The sequence below is a fragment of the Oratosquilla oratoria genome, chromosome 12 (assembly GCF_046742065.1).
Source record: "Oratosquilla oratoria isolate Oo_2021 chromosome 12, ASM4674206v1, whole genome shotgun sequence".
Taxonomy (NCBI): Eukaryota; Metazoa; Arthropoda; class Malacostraca; order Stomatopoda; family Squillidae; genus Oratosquilla; species Oratosquilla oratoria.
The window spans coordinates 63755652-63780315 of NC_134788.1; the positions used below are offsets into that span (position 1 = coordinate 63755652).

A 24664-nucleotide genomic window follows, 5' to 3' on the forward strand; every position below is an offset into this window, starting at 1 on the left:
TGTACATGAAATGCTGGTACAACAAAAAATGTAGTGAGGCAAAAGATAGAAGAGACAAAGCTTGGAAAAGGTGGAAAAAATGGGTAAGTGGCAAATATTGATCAAACTAAGAAATGAAATAATTGTGTCGACAACACTGTATGGGGCAGAAACATGGAACATAAGAGAGGAAGAGAGAAGTTTGAATGTGTTTTGAGATGAGGCGCCTGAGAAGTATGATAGGGGACACTGGGGGGGGGGGGGTTTGCCGATTTAATGAAGTGGCCTTGCTGTGGATGTGCTGTCTTGTGACTGCTTTTGACCTAGGGCAGTGGGTGAGATGCATGGATGACCTGTCATCCAGGAGGTGCCAAGATAAGAGGGAGGAAAGATGGTGGAGTGGAGTGGCGTATGTTAGGGATGGAATGGGTGGGAGTGGTTTTTATGCCTTTGTTTTTTGGCTATCTCCCTTGTAAGGGGGAAAAAGCCTTTTGGTATATGTATGTACAGTAAACCCTCAATATAAAGGATGATATGGGGATGGGTCTGTGAACTTCAATATTATTCTATTATACATTAAGATATGTATAATAGAATATCAGATCAATACAAAATTGGTACAAAGGAAGTTACAAAAGTAAACTCAGAAAGGGACCCAGGAGTTTATTTCAAACCACATGACATCAGACAAACCTGTAAACAAAATAGTTGGAGAAACTTACAATTTGATAAAATCGATGGGAGTGGCCTTTGACTACATGGATGAGGAAATGGTAAAGAAGACACTAGTTACACTGGTAAGACCAAAATTAGAATATGCAGCATCACTATGGACACCTAGTAGAAAATATATATCTATATATATATATATATATATATATAAACTAGAGAGAATTCAAAGAGCAATGATAAAGATGGCACCAACACTTAGCAAGTTGACATACGAACAAAGATTGGACAAACTACACTTCTTAACTCTGGAACAAAGAAGAGAAAGAGGCAATTTGATAACCATCTACAGAATTATGAAAGGGATGGAAATCCTTGATAGGGATGACCTGCTTAAATGGGACAGAAGAAATACAAGAGGACACGAGAAGAAACTTAAGAAAGAGTTACAGAAGAGATCTGATAAAAAAAACAGCTTTCCACACAGAGTAATAGATACATGCAACAAATTGAAAGAGAAAACAGTGAGTGCTAAAACTATACATAATTTTAAGAAAGAACTGGATGCAGAAAGACACAACTGTGGGTCACTACAAGCATAGCTCTTCTCCCGCTAAATACAACTAGGTAAATACATATCAACTTCATAAATGTATTGGGAATTCCGAAAATGGTTAATTGTTCATTATAATGGAGGGTGCTCCAACCCATTCATATTTTTCACTACAATGAAAACAAACACACGGTTGCAAGATCAAGTCTCCTACACAAGGCTTTGTCCAACCAGTGTACTGGATATAAGTGCTGATGGTAGTACATCTGTACTGTTATTATATTTTTGTATAAAGTGTTCATTGGGAAGTGTCCATTTGAGCAAAGCTAATTAGAGCAAAGCTTGCAGAACATCCAACTTGATATTGATTAATGTTAATGGGCTGAGGTAGTACTAATATCAAATAAAAGTTCCACAAATAGAATTAGGATTTTTTTCCTTCCCCTTTATTATCACAAGTGTTGCAACCAGAAAGGGAGATGTTGCAGGCTTCCTGAAAGACAACCAGGTATATGTATATAATTCCTCTATATTTAAATGACCTGTGGGGTGAAAGTGTTTTATACAAACAGGTATTTTACCAAATGTGACAAGAAAAGATATGGATAATACCTCTATAGTTTCCTAGGTCAATTTTATTATATTTTGTTCAGAATAATAACACAGGTACACCACTTACCAGTGGTGTATTATACAGGAAGGGGAACTATGCTTGTAGTGACCTCTCTTTGCATCTTGCAGCATTTAATTTGTTCTTAAATTCTTGTATGGTTTTTGTGCACACTATTTTTTTTTTTATCCAATTTGTTCCAGACAACCACCACTCTGTGTGAAAAACTTTTTTTTTTCAGATCTCTTCTATAACTATCCTTTTTGAGTTTCTTTTCATGTCCTCTTGTTTTTCTTTTATCCCACTTTAATAAGTCTTCTCTGACAAGGACTTCCATTCCTTCCATAATTCACTAAATTGCCAATACATCTCCTCCTTCTCTTCTTTGTTCCAGTGTTGGTTTAGACAATCTTTGTTCATATGTCAATATTGAAAGTGTTGGTGTCAACTGTATCGTTCACTGGTGCTACTTCAGATACTAGGTAGGGGGTAGTGGTTTGTGTAAACTCGTATTAAGTTTATACCCCTTTATTCAAAGCTTCCTGGTTTGACACTTATGGTATATACACTGTCAACTGTTAAACAGAACGATACAATCCTGGTTACATAGATAACTGTTTATCACACCTCTTCTTGCACAACACCCGTCATCGTCCCAACTGGTCCTCTCGGCCGGCGCATCTCGTGGTCATTGGCCGGAAGTGCCAACCTCAACACTTTCTCGTGTTGTCTTTAGTCGTGAGATTAATAATAATTTCGAGAAGGTCCGTTGTCTCACATGGGTGGTGCAACTGCATTGATTACGTATTGCTGTCTACTATCATACATGTTAATTATATATCCAGGGGAGGACCGTCAGTATACGTAATATCGTATGTCAGTACTGGGTGGCTACTAGATTGATCGCGTGTGTTCGTTTGTGTGTGTGTTTGGTGGTCGACGGTGTTGTCGCGAAGCCAAAGGATCAATGTGTCAGGGATTTGTGGGTCCCACTGGGCCTCGCCTTGTTGACTCAGCGATTTGAATGCCCGTGGTGGACAGTGAGTTAAGAAGTGAGTTATATGACTGGGGTTATATTACTCGTCGTGTATATGAGACGTATACACAACTTTGTTGTTGCTCTTTGAGTTCTTTCTAATTTCTTTATATTCTTTTTTGTGCTGGATGTCCATAGTGTCACAGTGTACTCCAATCTTGGTCTTATCAGTGTGACTAATATTTCTTTTAACCATTACTTCATCCAAGTAATTAAAAACCACCTTTGTTGATCTTAGTAAATTGTAGGTTTCTGCAACTATTTTGTTTATATGCTTGTATTGGTCTTATCAGTGTGACTAATATTTTTTTTTAACCATTACTTCATCCAAATAATTAAAGCTTTATTGATCTTAGTAAGTTGTAGGTTTCTCCAACTGTTTTGTTTATATGCTTGTCTGGGGATATGTCTTTGTTGATAACTACTCCTAGGTCCTTTTCTGAGCTAACTTTTTTACTTCCTTAGTACCAATTTTTTACTGTCCTGATATTTTTTTTTTTTTTTTTTTCCCAAACTATTGTACTACATTTCTTGATGTTGAAGTTCACTTCACGCTTTTGGTTCCATTCCTAGTCTTTGTCCAGGTCTCTCTGTAGTCTTTTTCTGTACTTTCTTTAGTAGTTTTGTGTCATCTGCAAAGAAGTTCATATAACATTCTACACCTTCATCTATATCATATATATATATAGCAAACATTATCAGAGCTAATACTGGACTGTATGGGACTCCAGTTATCATTTCTTCCCATGTCAGGTTTTTATATCTAAGTGCCACCCTCATTTTTCTCCCATGCAAGAAATCTTCCATCCATTTCAATAACTTTCCTTGTACACCTGTTGTTTCAAGTTTTCTTAATAGCTTTTTGTGTGGTACTTTATCAAATGCCTTTTGTAAATCCAGGAAAGCACAATCTGCCCATCCATCCCTTTCTTGAATTATATCTATTAACCTTGAATAAAAACAAATCAAATGTGTGACACATGATCTTGTCTAAAGCCAAATTTATTTGTATTTATTATATATATATATATATATGTATATAATTTTTTTTTTTTTTTTCCTCCAGATGCTTAGTCCATCTACTTTTGATAACTTTCTCAGGTATTTTAGCTATTGTGCTTGTAAGGGAGACTGGTCTGTAGTTTGTTGGGTTTTCTTTGTCTCCTTTATATATTGGCACAATATTGTAATTTTTCCAATCTTATGGTACCTCTCCTTCCTGCATATTTTCACATATTCATTTCTTAGTTTGATATGTATATGTTACTTATCAATATTTTTTTCTTCTATTTCCATCTTTTCCAAGCTTTGGCTCTTCTATCTTTTGCCTCACTACATTTTCTGTTGTACCAGCATTTAATGTACACCTTTTCCTGTGTTTGTTTTTGTACATATTTATCTACTTCATTAAAGAAGTTTTCCCACTTCACTTTTTGAAAGAATTTTCCTCTTTTAGTTTGAATTTGATTAGTAAGTTGTCACTCTTCCCAATTGGTGCCTTGTATTCCATTTTATCCACAATTTCAGGCTCTGATGTAAATATTAAATATAGTCCTAATAGTTCTTCGTTATCTCTATCTCTGGTATTTTCTTTTACCCACTGAGTTATTGTGTATTCATTGGCCATGCCCAGTAGTATATTTCCCCAAAGGTCCTCTCCACCTTTCACTGTCATCTCCTAACATATCACCCATAATTATTAAGTTTCCTCCTTTCAATATTTCATTTAATACATTCTCTGTGTCAAAATCTTGGAATGGTCACTCTCTGTCCAGGAATATGTTTTCAGGGGCACATATATCACTACAAAATTTCTACTTGTTATGTCACTGTTTTCAATTTCTATCATAATCAATTCCACATTATTATTTCCTTCTGTTATCTTTGTTACATTTAAGCTTTTCCTGGTCAAAAACATGACTCCTACACCCTGTTTCACCTCTCTTATTTTTTATCCAATGATTATATAAACTTTGTCCCACAATAATTGGTGGTAGTGGACCTTGTAATGCCATCTCCACAATTACCATTATATACTGTTTTTCTTCTGCCAGATAGTCATTTAATTCATTTAGTCCTGAAATCATGCCATCTATGTTAGTATACATTATTTCTATTTTCTTCCTTTTTCCTCCTTTTTTGTTTCCTTTGATCTTTTTGTATATAACATTTTCTCAGCCTCAGGTCCAGTGCTCTTAAAAAAAAAAAAAAAACATTCATTTTGGTCTCTTTTTATTCTTTCTTTTTTTTCCATTAACTTCATTTCTTAGTGTCTTTTCCCTCTCTTTCCTCATTGCTCATTTCTTTTTTATATCCATATATTCTTGTAATTTAACTTCTGCTATCATTTTAGACCTTATTTTAATTTATAGTGGTCTATTTTTGTCTTTAGGGCATAGTCCTATTCTATGCACTTCCTCTATTTCCTTTTCCCTTTTCTTGCCCCTCCTCTTGTATCTCTCTCAGAATTTCTTTTGCTATTTCTTTCTCTTTTTTCTCAAAAGTATCTAGCTACATTGTGGTTTTCTTCAATACTATAAACTACTATACACTTTGTTTTTATCAACTGTGTCTAGCCCGATTTTTTTTTCTCTTGAATTACTTTAATGACTGTTTCTTTTGCATTTTCTTCCATTTGTTTTACAATTTCTTTAAAAGTTATTTTTTGGTTTTCCTGATCCACTTTCCATTGATTTTTGATTTGTTGGAGATCTATCTCCTTTATAGTTTCTCCAACTTTCTCAGTCACCGCTTGTATTTGTTCTTTTACTTCTTTTTTCAAAGCCTCATTTTTGTTAGTATCTTCATTTTTTATTCTTTCATTCTCACATTTGACTGTGTTTAATTCCTCTTTTAGATCATTAAGCTCCCTGTTCGTTTCAGCATTTTGTTTTTTCAACTCATTCACTTCTTTATACATTGTCCTGTATTCAGCTTTTAGATCTATTATTTCATTTATGAGTTCTGTAATTGCCTGATTTAGAATATTTTCATACCTTGTTTCCCTTTCCAAATCTATACCTCTACCTAGTGTTCCACATTTGGAAACCCTGAAAATGTTATATTTTCATACCTTTGATTGCTCTTGGATGTTACCATGTTGCAACTCTTTTTTTGGGATGACACCTGATGGTGATTCAACCCTGCTTACTTCTAGTCTTTTCTTTGTTGGTTCAATATATTTTTGTCTACCTTCATCATCCTCCATTTTATACTTTAACCACTAAGTGAACTTACTCCAACATATCATTTCGGTCACTTGATAGACAAAGCTCCCCTGTCCCAGTATGAATGACACCACCTAGGTGTTTCCTCCAACTTATCGAAAAAGCACTGCACTCCAGAGCTCGTTCTAGATGTCCATTCTAAACTGTGGTTTGTGTGTCTTAAACGATGTGCTTAGCATCACTTATTTGAGTCAGATGAACTGAATCAACCCTCCGTGAATTGGTTTAGATTCAGGTCTTGTGAGCCCAAACATGGTATTCTATGAAATTATATTAAGATACGACTGTTGTGGCCAGCTGGGCCATTGCCCACTTCCAAATCTCATGACATGATGAAAAAAGCTGTGGCAAAATTTGAGTCATTGTGGTTGTGGGGGAATGAGTATGCATGTAGCTATAGGATGATTTTCACCTCATATGTAATGAAAAAGTAGAATGAAATAGATATGATAGCTCCATATAAGTTAGTGTTTCACCCTATTTTATGATAGGTCATGGCATGTATGAATGGTTGGTTTAGGTACAAATTTGAGTATGAAATAGTTTGTGTGCAAAACTTCCACTATCCTATTAGAATATATTGCACACTTTCAGAGATAGATGTCAATAATATAATTACATTTTTTTTCAGGATGAGGGCAAATATGACCACTTCTTTGGAAGAGCTATCTACAGATTCCGTACTTGTCATACAATGAAAAGGACCCAGTGTGACATCTGTGGCACAATTATATCACTAGTCATTTTAGATATCACATGTTGACCCACACTGGAGGGAAGCCTTTCCATTGTGACCTGTAAAGTTGTGCCTTTTCACAAAAGGGTTCTCTTACAAAGCATATGATGAGCCACACAGGAGTGAAGCCTCTCCAATATGATCTGTGTAATGTAGCTTTCTGACAAAAGAATTGCTTCAAATTTCATATGATAACCCACATTGGAGAAAAACCATTCCAGTGTGACCTGTGAGATAAAGCTTTCACACAAAACTGTCACCTTAAAAATCACTTGATGGCCCACACAGAAGAGAAGCCTTTCCAGTATGACTTGTGTGATTCAGCTTCCTCAAAAAAGGATGCTCTCATAAAGCATGCAAGGAGGCACACAAGAGAGAAGCCCTTCCAGTGTGACCCGTGTGTTTCTGCTTTCCCGGAAAAGGGTTCTCTCAAACAGCATATGAGGACCCACACAGGAGAAAAGCCTTTCAAGTGTGGCCTGTGTGATTCTGCTTTCTCAAAAAAGAGTCACCTCACACATCATATGAGGACCCACACAGGAGAGAAGCCTTTCCAGTGTGACCTGTGTGAATCTGCTTTCTCACAAAAGGGTTCTCTTGCACGTCACATGAGGAACCACACAGGAGAGAAGCCTTTCCAGTGTGGCCTGTGTGATTCTGGTTTCTCAGAAAAGGATTCTCTCACTAAGCACATGAGGACCCACACAGGAGAGAAGCCTTTCCAGTGTGGCCTGTGTGATTCTGCTTTCTCACAAAAGGGTCATCTCACACAGCATATGAACACCCACACAGGAGAGAAGCCTATCCATTGTGACCTGTGTGATTCTTTTTTCTCACGAAAGGATTATCTCAAACAGCATATGAAGACCCACACAGTAGAGAAGCCTTTCCAGTGTACACTGTGTGATTCTGCTTTCTCACGAAAGAGTCATCTCACACAGCATATGAGGACCCACACAGGAGAGAAGCCTTTCCAGTGTGGCCTGTGTGATTCTGCTTTCTCAGAAAAGGGTTCTCTCACTAAGCACATGAGGACCCACACAGGAGAGAAGCCTTTCCAGTGTGGCCTGTGTGATTCTTTTTTCTCACGAAAGGATTATCTCAAACAGCATATGAAGACCCACACAGTAGTGAAGCCTTTCCAGTGTACACTGTGTGATTCTGCTTTCTCACGAAAGAGTCATCTCACACAGCATATGAGGACCCACACAGGAGAGAAGCCTTTCCAGTGTGGCCTGTGTGATTCTGCTTTCTCAGAAAAGGGTCATCTCACACAGCATATGAGGACCCACACAGGAGAGAAGCCTTTCCAGTGTGACCTGTGTGAATCTGCTTTCTCACAAAAGGGTTCTCTTGCACGTCACATGCGGACCCACACAGGAGAGAAGCCTTTCCAGTGTGGCCTGTGTGATTCTGCTTTCTCAGAAAAGTGTCATCTCATACTGCATATGAGGACCCACACAGGGGAGAAGCCTTTCCATTGTGACCTGTGTGATTCTTTTTTCTCACAAAAGGGTAATCTCACATTGCATATGAGGACCCACACAGGAGAGAAGCCTTTCCAATGTGACCTTTGTGGTTCTGTTTTCTCATATAAGAGTAATCTCATACAGCATGTGAAGAACCACACAGAATAGAAGCCTTTCTAATGTGACCTCTGGGATTCTGTTTTCTCAGAAAATGGTAATCTAATATATGATGCTCCACACAGAGGAGAAGCCTATCCAATGTGACCTGTGTGGATTTGATTTCTTACATAAGGGTAATCTCAAACCCACACAGGAGAGAAGCCTATTCAGTGTGACATCTGTGATTCTGCTTTCTCACATAAGGGTCATCTCACAAAACATATGAGGGCCCACATAGGAGAGAAGCCTCTCCAGTGTGACCTGTGCAATTCTGCTTTCTCACTAAAGATTAATCTCACAAAGCATACGAGGACCCACACTAGAGAAGCCTTTCTAGTGTGACTTTTGTGATGAAGCTTTCTCATAAAAGAATTACCTCAAATATCACATGATGATCCATAGGAATGAAACAATTCGGTTATGATGTGTGATTCTGCTTTCTCATAAAAGGGCTATTTCACAAAACATATGAGGCCCACGCGTGAGAGAAGACTTTCCAATGTGATCTGTGTGGTTCTGGTTTCTCACAAAATTGTTCTAGAAAGCACATGAGGACCCACACTGGAGAGAAGCCATTGTGATGCTCCCCGTGGGATGCAGCTTTCTCACAAAAGAATCACTTCAAAAAACATATAATCCACACAGGAGAAAAGCCTTTCCAGTATGACCTTTGTGAATCCTTGTTTCTTATTAAAGGTTTCTCACACAATATTTGAAGACCCATTCAGATGGGCGGCCTTTCCAGTGCTATTATGTTTTCTCAGTAAAGGGTTCCCTCGTACAGCATATGAGGACCCGCACAGGAGAGAAGTCTCCACTGTGACCTGTGCAATTCAACTTTCCCACAAAAGAGTTCTCTCTCAATGCATATGAAAACCCATACTGGAGAGAAGCCATTCAAAAGCAACCTGTGTGATGCAGCTTTCTCACAAAAGAATCAGCTCAAGTATCACAGGATGATCCACATAGGAAAGAAGCCTTTCCATTGTGACTTCTGTGATTCTACTTTTTCACAAAAGGGTTCTCTTACATGGCATATGAGGACCCACACAAGAGACAAGTCTTTCCAGTGTGACATGTATGATTCTGCTTTCTCATGTAAGGGGAATCTTGCTCACAAGAAAGAAGCTTTTCCAATGTGACATGTGCGAGTCAGCTTTCACACAAAAGGGTTATCACAATCAATAAAGAGGAAAGAGAGGATGAGAAAACAAAAAGACAAGAAGCTAAGGAAAAAAAACGAGATGAAAACAGAGTCAGAAAAAGAGGAATTCTATTGGAGAGTTGTGAATATGAAAGTGAGGAAATGGCACATAACAGAGAAAAACAAAAGGGAAACAGAAAATACAATGGAAGTAGCAGAAAATTAAGAGTGTCTTACACAAATATAGATGGCTTGATAACAGGATTGAATGAACTGAATGGTTATCTGAAGGAAAAAGAACCGGACATAATGGGAATTGTAGAGACAAAATTGAAAGGTCCACTACCACCCAACAGTGTAGGACGTGGTGCATATAATTGGAGCAGAAACAGAGAGGCAAAACAGGTGGGTGGAGTTATGTTCCTGACTAAGAAGGATATAAACGTGAGGAATGTCACGTGTGGAAAGAATAGAGTAGAGATGATTATGATGGAAGTGGAAGACAAAGATAGGAAAAGCAGAAAGTTTGTAATAAATTATGTGCCTCCTACAACAGCCTCGTGGGAAGAGAGAGAACATAAAAGTATGTTAGAAAGCACAAGAATAATATTAAATAAGATAATGAAAGATGGAGAAAGAATAGTTATAATGGGTGACTTTAATTGTAAAGAAGTCTACTGGGAAGAGATGACAGTAAAGGGTGGAGACGACTGATGGGGAAATGTACTACTTGATATGATTATTGACCATACAATGACGCAATGGATTCAAGAGAACACTAGGTATAGAAATGAAGAAGAACCATCGAGACTGGACCTAATAATCACATCAGAACCTGAAATAGTAGAAAAGATTGAATACAAGACACCAATAAGTAAAAGTGACCACATATTGGTTGAAATGGAACTAAAGGAAAAATACATAAAAAGAAATGAACAATATAGAAAAGGAAGATTGATGTATGGATTTTTTTTTTTTTTTTTTTTTTTTTTTTTAAATAAGAGAATTCTTTCAAAAAGAAGACTGTGAAAGAATATACAAAGAGGAAACAACAGTGGAAGAGAAATGGAATATTTTGACAAGAATTTATACAGGAGTGGAAAAGTATGTCCCAAGACATAAGCAAGAAAAAGAATATGTAAATTGCTGGTACAACAAAAGTTGTAGGGAGTTAAAAGACAAAAGAGATAAAGCTTGGACAAAATGGAAAAAAGACAAAAGACCTGAAAATGGAAAATATATACTAGTTATAGAAATGAATATGCACAAGTGTGCAGAGAAGAAAAAAGAAAATATGAAAAAGATGTCATAGTAAATAATAAAGTGAAAAACAAACAAGATTTAGAGAAACTATGACAAAGAGAGTTGAATACACAGAGGAAATAGAAATGGCAGAAATTATGAACAAGCATTTTAAATCAGTGTTTACAAGGGAGAACATACAACCTAGTGATATCGAATGGGAGGAGAAAGTCCCCCCCTATGAAAGAAATAGATGTAACAAAGAATGAAATAATGAAACACTTGAGTGATCTTGATGTCAGAAAATCGCATGGACCAGATGAAATAACAAACTGGATTTTGAGAGAATGCAGGAATGAACTAGCATACAAAATACATAGCCTAATAAACAGTTATTTGAAAGAAGGAAAAGTTCCAAAAGATTGGAGAAGAGCAAATATTGTACCTATATATAAAGGGGGAACAAAGAAAACCCTACAAACTATAAATCAGTCTCGAACAAGCACGATAGCAAAAATTTGTGAAGGAATTATCAAAAGTAGATGGGTAAGGCATTTAGAAAAAACGACATACTAAATCCAAGGCAATTTGGATTCAGACAAGAACGATCATGCATCACAAACTTAATATGTTTCTATTCAATGCTAATAGATATAATACAGGAAAGAGATGGATCAACTGATTGTGCATTTCTAGACCCGAAAAAAGCTTTTGACAAGGTGCCACATCAGAAGTTGCTTAAGAAATTAGAAAATACAGAAGGAATACAGGGCAAACTGCTGAAATGGATGGAAGAATTTTTGCAAGAAAAATGAGAGTGGTGATAAGAGACAAACACTCTAATTGGGATGAAGTGATAAGTGGTGTTCCACAAGGAACAGTTCTGGCCCCAATAATGTTTGCTATATATATTAATGATATGGATGAAGGAATTGAAAGTTATATGAACTTCTTTGTGGATGATGCAAAACTGTTGAAAAAAGAATGGGAATGGAGCAGGATGTAGGAGATGGAGTTCAATACTAAGAAGTGTAGTATAATGGAATTTGGAAGAAGCAAAAAAAGAATAGTAGAATCATATAAATTGGGAGAAGAAGGAATAAAAAAGTAGAAAATGAGAAGGACCTGGGAGTCATTATTATGAATATGACACCTGGGAAACATATAAACAAAATTTTTGGAGAAACTTATAATTTAATAAGAACAATCAAAGAGGCATTTGCATACCTGGATGAAGAAATGGTGAAGAAAATTCTAATCACTCTGATAAGACCAAGATTGGAATATGTAGCAATGATGTGGTCCCCAAATAAAAAAAAAATAATAAAAAAATAAAAAAAAAAGTATAACAAAACTTAAAAGAATACAAAGAGCAATTACAAAATTGGCACCAGCACTCTCAAAACTATCATATGAAGAGAGACTAGCAAAACTTGAGCTACAGACATTAGAGCAAAGAAGAGAGGAGATTTGATAACTATTTATAGAATCATGAAAGGCATAAAAACTATTGATAGAGAGGATCTAATAAAATGGAATGACAGAAATACAAGAGGACACGGAAAGAAAATCAAGAAAGCCAGTTATAGAAGAGATCTAAAAAAGAACAGCTTTCCCCACAGAGTAGTAGACATTTGGAACAAGTTAGATGAGAAAGTGTTATGTGCAAAAATAATACATGAATTTTTAAAACAGTTTAGATAAAATGAGATATGAAGATGGGACACCACAAGCATAGCTCCCCTTCCCATAAAATACAACTAAGTAAATACAGGAGAGAAGCCTATCCAATGTGACTTGGACAGTATATGATGACCCACAATGAAGAGAAGCCATTCCTGTATGATATAGCTCACAAAGCATATGAGGACCCACACAGGATAGAAACCTCTCATGTGCAACATGTGTGATGTAACTTTCTCACAAAAAGGTTCTCTCACAATGCATATGAGGACCCACAATGGAGAGAAGCCATTCCTGTGCACTGCAACTTTATCACAAAAGAATCACCTCAAATATCATGTGATCCCCCCACAATTGAAAACTCACAAAATTGGGAACAAGGACAGAGAGACAGGTTCCCCCCAATGAAAGAAACAGTGCAATAACTATACAAGAATTTAAGATCAAACTGGATGCTGAAAGATACAAAAGTGGGTCACTATGAGCATTGCTCTCTTCCCATAAAAAAACAACTAGGTAAATACAGGACAGCAGCCTTCCTAGTGTGACCTGTGTGATTGTGCTTTCTCACAAAGGAGGTCTCTATCATCACATGTTGACTTGTACTGGAAAGAAGCCATTCCAGTGTGACCTGTGTGATGAAAAATATTCCCTGCAAGATTTGTGCATGTGTTTGTGCACACATTTCACAACTAGCATACAAAGGAAAAAATGATGTGCACAAGGTTTTGAAAATTATTTAAAAATATTTTAATTAAAGATCCTTTAATTTCATAACAATGAATTCAAAACAAAAAGAATGTGATTTTGAGAATCTGTCAATGACCTTTAAAATATAAGTGTACAATTTCATAGTTTTACACTTAGTTTTGAAATCTTTTGTATGTTCAGCAGTTATACATCAGTACAAGTTCAGTCCAATGAAATAAATCTAGAAGGATGTTAGTTTTGTACCCTCAAATTAGTCTGAATACTTGATACAATCTAAATGTGTTTTTTTATGTTGCAAATTCCATTTGGAAAAGAAAATCACTGTAATTTCCTGGAGAAACCTACATTTGAAAAATAACAAAAGGAGCAAATAATATACTGATGAAAAAAATGGGTACCACAAGTCATTGGAATAGTAGAGATATGTGGATAATAGAGGAACACTGAAACAATGCCAAAGCAAAAACATAATAATTAAGATGAAAGGGAGCTGTTGGAAAGACCCATCCCAACTTTGTATTATAAAAGTAAGCAACAGGAAATGAAACAAGGCAACAACTATGTTCGGTAAATAGTGCACACAGACATGGTTGTATTCTGTAATCTGTAGCTATTTTTAAATTTACAAATGTTAAGAAAATATATACAAATAACAGAATTGCATAGAACTGGTGGATCTTGTCAGATTCAAATGAAGCAAAGGGGGTGAAGTGAAAAAGAACTGCAAGTGAAGAATGGCTGGATGAAATCATGAAAAATGTTCCACCCATTTACAGGACAGTTTCCCTGAGGATGAGGTACAAGAATGGTCAATGTGATTTTTCATCTGGTAGTGGACATGTTACTGCCTTTTGTCTTAACTATCATGATTTTCTCGCTGATGCTATAGAAATATTTAGTTTGATGGTGCAAGACAAATTAGATACAAGATTATATAAAATGAAGTTCAGAGACTTGGAAAGTTGATGGATATTGGAGGAGCCTTTCTTGTCTCTAGTGCAGACTGTGAGTGAGGATTTAGTCCAATGAATTGAATAAAAAACAAAGACACCGTTTAGGAGAATGTCATTTGAATATGTTTATATGATTGAAAAGCTACAAATTTTATTGAAATTCAATGAATTTAGATAATGTGTATAAAGAGTGGGTGAATGCCGACATCAAAAGAGAGGAGAAATAAGAAGTTAGAAGGTAGAGATAAAGTTTTAGGATTAGTACTGGACTTATTTTTATATATACTTAGAGTCATTTTTAAAGTTAGAAAGGTTAAATGTAATTGCTCCTTAGTGGTTTATATATATATATTCATACTATTAATGTAATGAATATAAAATACATATTAGATATTTCTGTCAGCTCTGTCATTGTCACGCAAAGGACTCTTGAAAAAGAAAATTAGTGCAAAGATGTATATACAGTGGAACCTCGCTATTCGTGCACAATCTGTTCCAGGAGGCTGTTTGTTCGAATGGCGAATAATTTTTTCCCATAAGATATAATGTAAATTGGATTAATTCATTCCAGATCCACAGATGGCTGCTTTTTTAAAACTTTGTAATAATACTTTAAGCATAAAATACATAAAAACTATAAAAAAAAACAATAATTATACAATACTGTGCATGAAATAGATAAAAACTTAACTGCACTTTACCTGTACTGAGGTGAGCTGATGGCACAAGTGGAAGATGGAGAGGAGGAGGAGGGATGTTGATGTTACTGTTTGGAAGGGGAGTCACCTTCCATATAAACATCAGGTAACATTAGTAAAGCTTTTGATGCTATCCCCCGCCACAACCTAACAAATAAAATATATAACACAGACATGCACAATAACACCAAAAGATGGCTGGCCAATTATCTGGCAGGCAGGAATGCTCATGTGTCATATAATGGCCAATCATCGCACATCAGAAACATTAAGAACGGAGTACCACAGGGCTCAGTTCTATCCCCCACATTATTTAATCTATACATGCATGACTTACCCACGCCAGACACCTCAGAAATACAAATCTCTTCCTACGCAGACGACATAACAATCACATGCACACATCGTAACACAGACAAAGCTGCAGAAATAATCCAGCCTTACCTTGACACACTCAACACATGGTTCATCACAAACAGACTCAAAATAGCTCCAACCAAATCTACAGCAACACTTCTCACCAACTGGACAAAAGAACACAAATACATACCTCATCTCTACATCAACAACACTCTAATACCACACACAAACACACCGAAAATTCTTGGTGTAACATACGATACATCCATGTCTTTCAAACAACACCTCACAAACATAAAAAACAAATGCACACCTAGACTTAACGCACTTAAGTCAATCACTGGAACAACATTTGGACAAAACAAAGATACTAATATAACAATATACAAACAATGCATACGCTCAGTGATGAATTATGCGAGTCCTGCATGGGCTCCTAATCTCAGTGAGACACACCACAACACCCTTCAAATCATACAAAACAAAGCCCTAAAAACAATTACAGGCTGCACAAATACATCACCTACAGACCATTTACACCATGAAACAAAAGTCCTCAAAGTCAAGGACCACCTCGACATGAGAGGCACACAAACACTTGCTGCAGCCACCACAAACACATCACACCCGCTACACTACATAGCAGAACACCCACACACACCAAGAAACATTAAAACTACACCCAAAGACCTTTATTACGCACAGATACTCTCTTCTCTTCCTCCACAACCACCAAATACCAGCCTCCGGAAACATATTCATAATCATATCACTCACCGCTCCATTAACACACTGAAAGACAACACACTGCTGCATGCCAGACCCCCTGATATCCACCCTTCTGAATCCAGAGTCCACTTGGCCAGACTGCGATGCGGTCACCACCCAGCACTTCTAAGCTACCAGAAGAGGCTGGACGACCGTGTTGTGAACAGCTGCCCAGGATGTAACACTTCACCCCATACCATACAACACATAATGGAAGACTGCATTATACACAATCATGCACGCAAACAACACAACATACACTCTATAAAGGATTTGTGGGAAAACCCAGTTTCGGCTGTGGCCTTCCTTGGGGAGACGGGACTGCTCGGACAGACAGTCTAGGGAACGACAACAACAACAACAACATCAGGTAACATCCCTTCAGGTGTTTTCTCTCGGGTGTTCTTTCTTTTTTCTCTCTTTTTGCACTAGAAGAATCTTGGGATTCTTCCTTTAAAAACCTGTCTAATGTTCTGCCTTTGACGACGTTTCAGAATTTTTCTAAAATGGTCAATAACATTGTCATTGAACAAATTGATGCTACTGTTGACCACAGCAGTGTTAGGATGCCATTTTTCCACCACTCTCTGTGTTTTCTCCCAGTGATAACACAGTTATTTAATTTCTGCAGTGGAAATGCTTCCCTTACTACTTTCCTCCTCTGAAGAAAAAGAAGAAAGTTCTTCAACCACTTCTTGCTGCTCCCTGTGCAGTTCTTAAAGTTCTTCAGTTGTCAGCTCATTTCTGTGGTCTTCGACCAATTCCTCCGCATCATCACTGTCTACATCCAAACCCATGGACTTCACCAGGGACACAATATCATTCACCACTACAGGGTCTGTGTCAAAGCTAGCACGAGACTGAGCTGAAGTGACCGCGTGGCGCGGCCAGTAACAAGAAGGTGACGCTGTCCGAATCGCGGGGCAAGCGTACGAATGACGAGTTGAATTTTACTTGAACAAGTTGGACGAATAACGAGTTGTACGAGTAGAGAGGCGGACGAATGGCAGGGTTCCACTGTATCCCTAATACTTTTTCTTATTTATGAAAGGCCAAATTTAGGAGGTACCGTATTCCTAATACACAATAAAATATTACACTAGATGGCATTTAGAGAACACATGCCAGTGTCAAGAGTCACAAAATAAAAAAAGATAATTATGCCCACATTATACAGTAAATGATAACAGGGGCCACTTTGTATCAAATTAATTAAATTTGTATACTATAAATGCCAGGGATACAAAAAAAAAAAATCCTTGATCCTCGTATATATCCGAATCTGCCTCAAAATCTAACAACCTATTTATATGCCTTTCCACAAAATTTAATGAAAATCAGTTAATAACTTTTTTAATACAGTTGGAGTTTGTAATGATCTAGTTCCTTTTTTGGTGTAGAATTTCAAAGGGAAGGGGAAATGAGTGTATTGGGGAAACAGAGTAGGCCATAACAATAATGTAGAGCAATATGTCAATATAGGACAAAATATCATTTCAGGATATAATGTCGGCAGAGGACGAAATACATTAGGATGTATCAAATTTTTGTCAAAGGACAAAATATCACGATGGGATGAAATGATAGTGGAGGACAAAATATCACAATGGGATGTAATGATAGCGGAGGACAAAATATTACTCTAGGATATAATGTCACTGGAGCACAGGATCATTTTAGGAAGCGATGCCGGACAGAATGCCAATGAACAATGGGTGTCCATTGTAGGAGGGAGGGGGGCAAGGTGTACATAAGAGATTGGATGACTGTGGCCTCACATTCGTTTCCCATGTTAACGACTTATGCGTTAGAGTATGACAGTCCACCAACATTCTGAAAGTTGTCTCACACTATGATTGGGGAGCTGATCGTACTATTTTATTGAGGCTCTATAAAACCCTCTGCCTCAGCAAAATTGATTACGCTTGCCAGATATATGGCTCTGCTGCAAGAACCACCCTTGAAAAATTAGATGTTGTGCACAATCTGGGTTTGAGAATCTGTACGGGTGCCTATCGTACCTCCCCTGTGGACAGCCTATAATTATGTGGACTCAGGTGTACCACCCCTTTCCTTGCGCAGAGAGGAGCTGGGACTGCGATATTTGGTCAAATGTTTGACATCAAAGGATAACTCCAACTTTAAATTTGTTATGAACCCTTACGACGTCTCTCCAAATAGGCCCCGTATCCCTAAGCCACTGGAGGTTCTATTGGAGAAGGAATCTAGAGAGATCGGTCTCTATGACTACTATATCCAAATTAGGCCCAACAAAGTATCCTCCTTGGTGTAAACCCCCTGTGGAGATTTGCATTTGTACCGGTGGTAAACAACACCACGACCCTCAGGCTGTCAAGGCGCAATTCTTAGAACACTCCTCTAAACACAACACCTCTATCTCTGTCTATACCGATGGCTCTAAGTCTAAGCAAGGTGTAGGCTCTGCTGCAGTTTTTAACGGAAAAATTATTAAACGTAAATTACCTTCTCTTTGCTCAAATTTTACTGCAGAAGCTTATGCAATACTCCTGGCAGTGAAAGAGATCTACTACAGTTGCTCAAACGAGCAAAGTTTCATTACTTATACAGATTCCAACAGTGTCTTAGCTTCTCTTCGGCAGCTTTTGCCCACTCACCCACTGTTGCAAGAAGTGCAAGATTGGCTGGTCCTCCTGCACTCACGAAAACGTACAAAGGTGAACTTTTGTTGGGTACCTGGTCACACCGGCGTCATGGGGAATGAAACGGCAGATAAAGCTTCAAAGTCGGCAGTAGCTGATCTACAGCCGACTACTGCCGTCCATATACCCCATGGCGACCTAAGGAGATTATACACACTCATATACAAAATAGGTGGCAGCATAGATGGAGCACCTTAACTGATAACTTGAAGCTAAAAAAGATCCGTCCCTTCATAAAGAAATGGGAATCATCCAATTGCCCAAATAGAAGGAACAGCATCATCTTGACCAGATTGCGAATCGGACATACACATCTGACACAGTTTTTTAATGACAAATGGCGACGAGCGGCAGGTACCATTCTGCCGTACATGTCAGGCTCATATTACTGTACAGCACTTTTTAACGGAGTGTATATGTTTTCAACGTGAACGACGAGCATGTTCAATCACAGGCAAGTCCACGACAGACTTGCTTGATGATAACTGTGAAGTAGCCCGTGTGGTCAGATTTTTAACGCTTATCAAGTTTTATCACCTATTATAACTTACTGTAATTTTCAATTTTATTATTATAATTTTTTTTTATGAAATCACCGTACTTTTAGCTTTCATAGCGCTGAATAGCCCTTGATGCTCCAGTGCTTGGCTTTTGAGCCTAAAACTCATAAACCAACCAACCTTAAGGCCTGTCTACACGAGCGGGCCTGATCGGCGGGTTTGCCCGTTAACGGGCAAATTCTCGCGGGCCTGCCCGTGAATGTTGTCCACACGACCGAAGTGATGAACAGCTGGGCCTGCCCGACGATGTTGCCAGTAGCGGGTGGAGTGCTGTACGAGAACCATGGTGCCTAGCATTGTCAAGAAAAAGATTTTGTGCTCTATGATAATAGCTGTGTGTCTCAAGAAGAAAAAGAAGAAAAGGATATGGTGTAAAGATTGGTTAAAGAAAAGAAGTATGTTTGGAAGCACTGCAACAATACTTCATGAACTACAAAGTAGTGAGGAACACGACTTCAGAAATTACCTGAGGATGAATGTAAGCACTTTTTACATCTTATTATCAAAGGTGGAGCCGTACATAGTGAAGAAAGACACAGTTATGAGAAACAGCATTACAGCAGAAGCTCGTCTGGAAGCAACTCTGCGATATTATCTTGCGTCTGGCAGGGTAGAAACTCCAGCTACCGGGCACCAGCTCAGTGATTTCGCTCGGCGGCCTTTCGGGCAATTTGATCGTTTGCCCGTCAAATATGCCCGTTAACGGGCAAGCCCGCCGATCAGGCCCGCTCGTGTAGACAGGCCTTTATGTATATAATATATATATATATATATATATATATATATGTATATATATATATATATATGTATATATATATATACAGTGGTATCGAAATGCCCGGTAGTGAAAAATCCTAGTCACAAAATGTCCGGTAGCGAAATGCCCGGTATCAAAATGTCCAGTATCAAACTGTCCTAGAACCCTTTTTTGCAACTGTATGATCATACTTGGCTAGCACATTACGCAATTCCAAAAAGTTTCCTCGATTGTCGGATTCATCCCCTTCTCTGTGCCCTTTCTGGGCAACATTTTGACATGCTGTATAGAGAACTGCATCAATATCTACTTTAATGTACCGCCTGTTATCCACCACTGTCTTGGCATGCCCGACATCAATGGCTTGATAAATTGTTGCCCCTGTAACTTTCTGCAATTTGAATTCTCCCCAAGCTTGCATCGCAAATTTATGACAAGCTGAAGTATCATGAGCCTTCAGAGGCATGGTTGCCTTCTTCCAATTCTTGAATCCGTTGTGGGTGAATAATTGTTCAGCTCGACCAAGATGGGAAGTTGTAAGATGACGACACGCAAAAACAGTAAGCTGCATCTTTGACCACGGAATATTCAAGCCAAGAATGATGTTGGTGCCATCTTTTATTGAATGATCTTGTCTGACCACCTTGCATGTGTGAAGGATATTTCTTCAAATCAGGACAGGTAGGCCCATTATCTGTCAGCAGGCTGATGTTGTTTGGCCCTGGAGGACGTCTTGTGTTTTTCTGTGTTTGTCACCATCCACCTTCTCTTCCAACTCCGGGTTTTCAGTGGAACTAGAAGTACATGGTTCTTGATCGTCGTCATTAACTTGTTGCCTCTTGTGGGGAATTAGGAAGCGATCCATGACCTATACAGAAAAATAGAACACATGATTAAAAATGGGGGTGGGACGAATTTGTCTTTGAGTACACCTGCTTCCTGGACATCGCCCGAGCCTTCGACACCGTATGGCACGCCAAACTTCTGCTGAAGCTTAAATCTATCGGAGTCTCCCCAGCGCTGTATTCCTTCGTTCGCTCCTTTCTCTCCGGCCGCTCAATAATAGTGCGCTGGAAGGGAGTCCTGAGCGGGCGAATGCCTGTCGACATGGGAGTCCCCCAAGGTTCAGTGGTAGCATCCACTCTCTTCGCCCTAATGTTAGCCGACATCGGGAAAGGGCTGAGGAAGGACGCCACCATTACCGCCTATGCCGACGATATAGCCGTATGGCGCCGATCAAGGCATAGACGTCCGAAGAAGGACTCTGCCCAGCACAAGGCAGAACTCCGCCTCTTCCAAAGTCAAGTAGATAGTGTTATCCGCCACCTCGAAAGCCTCGGCTTCCTACTCTCTCCAAATAAGACAGTGTACATGCCCGTGCACCTTCCTGGCTCCAACAGAGGCCATTACCCAACCTGGAACGTCCTCAGCATCTGCGGCACAGAAGTGCCCCCCTCACCCTCAGTCAGGTACCTGGGCGTCATCTTCCAAAAAGATGGTCGCTGGACTAGTCAGGTCCAACAAGCCATAAATAATGCAAGACGTGCCCTCAACCTCATTAGGGCCGTCCGACACGAAGCATGGGGGCAGCGGAGAGAAACACTCATCCACCTCACCCAGAGTCTAGTCCGCTCCCGGCTTCTGTTTGGCGCACAAGCTTTGCACGACCTGCCGATGTCGGCCATCCGTCGCATGGCTACAGTCGAGTGCCAAGCACTTAGGCTAGGACTCGGACTCCCGCAGTCTGTCCCTCAGGAGCAAGTATACTGTGAAGCCGGAATCCTCCCACTTTGGCATCGCCTGAAGAGAGATACCTGCAGGTACCTCTTCAGCTCAGCGAGGGTACCTAACTCCACGGACACTGAACTAGGCGAAGGCTGGAACCCAGCTCCACCTACTGTATCAGGACATGGTCTGGTCTCCTCTGTCTCCGGTCTATGTTCAAGAGCGGGAATAGAGACAGCCGACCGCCTCCGTGTCCCCCAAGCCCAAGTCGATCCATACCCACCCTGGATCATGAAGCCGCCGGAGGTACGAACCAATGTCCCTGGAGTAGCCAAAGAAGATCCCCCACACCAAATCGCCACCTGTACTCGAGAACTGCTGGCTAAGGAGTACGCGGACGACTTTAAGATCTTCACAGACGGATCGGTGCTCAGTGACGGCAGAACAGGAGCAGGACTCTTCTTCGAGACCACGCGCGAGCACTTCGAAGTGAAGCTCCCACCCACCACCATCCTAACTGCCGAACTCGTCGCCATCAGAGAAGCTTTGAATAAAGTCAAGACTCTCCCCCGTTCACGAACGCAAGTAGTCATCCTATCGGACTCCCAGTCCAGCCTAGATGTAATACAGAGTACTGCAAAACAAGACCGGAAATCCTCAAGGAAATCCTAATCCTTTCAGAAGAAATCGCACGACGCGGCTTCCGTCTTCGCTTCCAGTGGGTGCCCTCCCATGTAGGCATCCATGGAAACGAGATGGCCGACTGAGCCGCCAAACGAGGGGCCCTAACCTCGGAAGAGGATTGCATCTCGCTCTGCTTTTCAACAAGTGATGCCAACAAAAAATTGACCAAGCAACATGGGATCTCCGGTCAGAGGAATATGCCGACCACCACAGCATCATCATGGCAGCCCACCTAATCTCCACCTCACCAGTTGGGCACTTATTATAGCGCCACTGGCTCTCTCCATCTTCCCGGAGACGAACTAGATGTACTAGATGTACACACTAGTACCTCCAACTGTCTAGCAACACATCACACACAGCTAATATTGAAAAACTAAAACACAGTCCCTAAATCTGATCCCTCCGCTGGGACTAATTAAAAAAAAAAAAAAAAAAAAAAAAAAAAAAGAGATCAGCTCCATCGTCCAAGCTCCCAGCCCATTTCTCCCGAGCCACGACCACCAATAGCCCCAAATCGCTCGGTAAATCACCCGGTGGCAATAGCCTTCTTTTATACACTACTATCTTTTCATTTTCTTACAGACATTTTTCCCCTCCCACAAAAACCGATCCCGCGCAAGCGGATGGTCTTTCCTTGGAATTCAGAATTCAGAAATCTCTCCCGACTTCTCTACCGAGTTCTCTACCGACTTCTCTCCCGGCCTCAACTCCAAGCAGCAGTTCTCTCCAGCAAGAGGCTTTGCAAATTTAAAGGCTATTATTGTAATGTATTGATACAAATATGTCAAATAAGTTAATGGATTTCAATATGATGCAAATTACCGAGTTTCCTTGTTAAGTTAAGATCCACTTGCAGAGTTTTTTAGAATAAAATTAGTGGTTTCTGACTTTCTGCTGTTCTGCATAGTACTATGGAGGTCTATGGTAGCAGTACAAGGTCACTATGTAATTTTCATTACTTGATATTAATCTAGTTATAGCAACCTAATAGGTTAAACCTGTTTATATGATTATTTGATTAATCCATGAGCATGTAGTTCTCAACTTCTCATTCTCAATGCTCAGTTGACACTAGCTCTCTTAATCAGTTTTACTCACTATTTAACTCTTGCACTTTGAATTTTTGATGATTCGATCCAGTTACTGTTATTTAGTCAATGGTGCATTGTACATGTAGTCAGTGCGTTGATTGGGCAGCTAGCTGCATGCAACTAATGAACTTCCCTGCATACAGGAACCATGCAATTCGCAACTAACGACATTATGTAGCACGATAGTCGTGTAAAGTCCTAGGCAACATGTACTAGTATACGCGTGCATGCAGCGGATACGAAGCTAGGCTAGGTAAGCCATTGAACTCTAGCAGCTATACCACATACACATACGTACGTACATCAACAAATTAAAGTTGATTGATGCGTTGCGTTTATGATATCGATTGATAATGCAATGATTGATCACGGGTAAGTTGTGTTTGCTCTGATCCTTTCAACAATGGTGATGGGATTCAGGAATTGTCAAATGATGGATAATGCATGAAAAACGTTAAATCTTGCAACGGGAGCGATTTTTTTTTAGGGGGGAGGGGGGGATCGCTCCCGCTATTGGATTTGCGAGAGCGACATTGGAACTTTCCCGAGCAAATCGCCCGTCGCTCCCGTGTATTTTTTTTTCGCTGCTGTCAACTCTGCATACCGGAAAAATGATGACTACAGAGAAGGTGAATTACAGGACAGGTGAAGTAATAAAGAAACCAGACCTTGTGATTGACTACACGGCAAATATGCGTCATGTTGACAAGGCCGACATGATGGTCAGCTTTGTGGAATGTGTGAGGAAAACTGTGTTCAATGCCTACAACTTCAGGCTGATAAGGAGTGGCAACAGACCAACGTCTCTGAAGAAATTCACGTATGCAGTGTCGTACCAATTGCTGGAGAAGTACGGAGAACAAAGTTCACCACACCCAGGCCGCCACTCGCTACTTCAAAACATGCCCGATCGTCTGGCCTGTACAGCGTGGGTACAGAGGCACTACCTGGAAATCTCTCTCACCCCCAGCACCTACTGCCTCAATAAAACGTACAAAAAGACAAAGGGATTGCCACGTTTGTATGAACACCATCCTGCGACCAAAGAAAAGAAAATCAACATCTTACCATTGTAAGGAGTGCAATGTAGCACTCTGCCCAGGGAAATGCTATACGCAGTACCACACTCTTCGAACCTATTGAGTGCTAGAGTACTGAAAAAGAAA

At 39.4% G+C, this 24664-nt stretch overlaps 1 protein-coding gene across 1 annotated transcript; it reads left to right on the forward strand.

Annotated features, from left to right (window-relative positions):
- Positions 1 to 21102: 21102 nt before the first annotated feature.
- Positions 21103 to 22458, forward strand: LOC143030460 (uncharacterized). The gene is made up of 2 exons (XM_076193608.1): positions 21103 to 22209; positions 22402 to 22458. The coding sequence occupies exons 1-2, from the start codon at positions 21103 to 21105 to the stop codon at positions 22456 to 22458; spliced, it is 1164 nt and encodes a 387-aa protein (XP_076049723.1).
- The last annotated feature ends 2206 nt before the right edge of the window (positions 22459 to 24664 follow it).

Excerpts from the sequence above, each read along its gene's own strand:
- LOC143030460 (XM_076193608.1), top strand. The coding sequence starts at position 21,103 with ATGGGAGTCCCCCAAGGTTCAGTGGTAGCATCCACTCTCTTCGCCCTA. Across the intron at positions 22,210-22,401 it reads CCACGCGCGAGCACTTCGAA|AAGAAATCGCACGACGCGGC; the intron begins GTGAAGCTCCCA and ends TAATCCTTTCAG.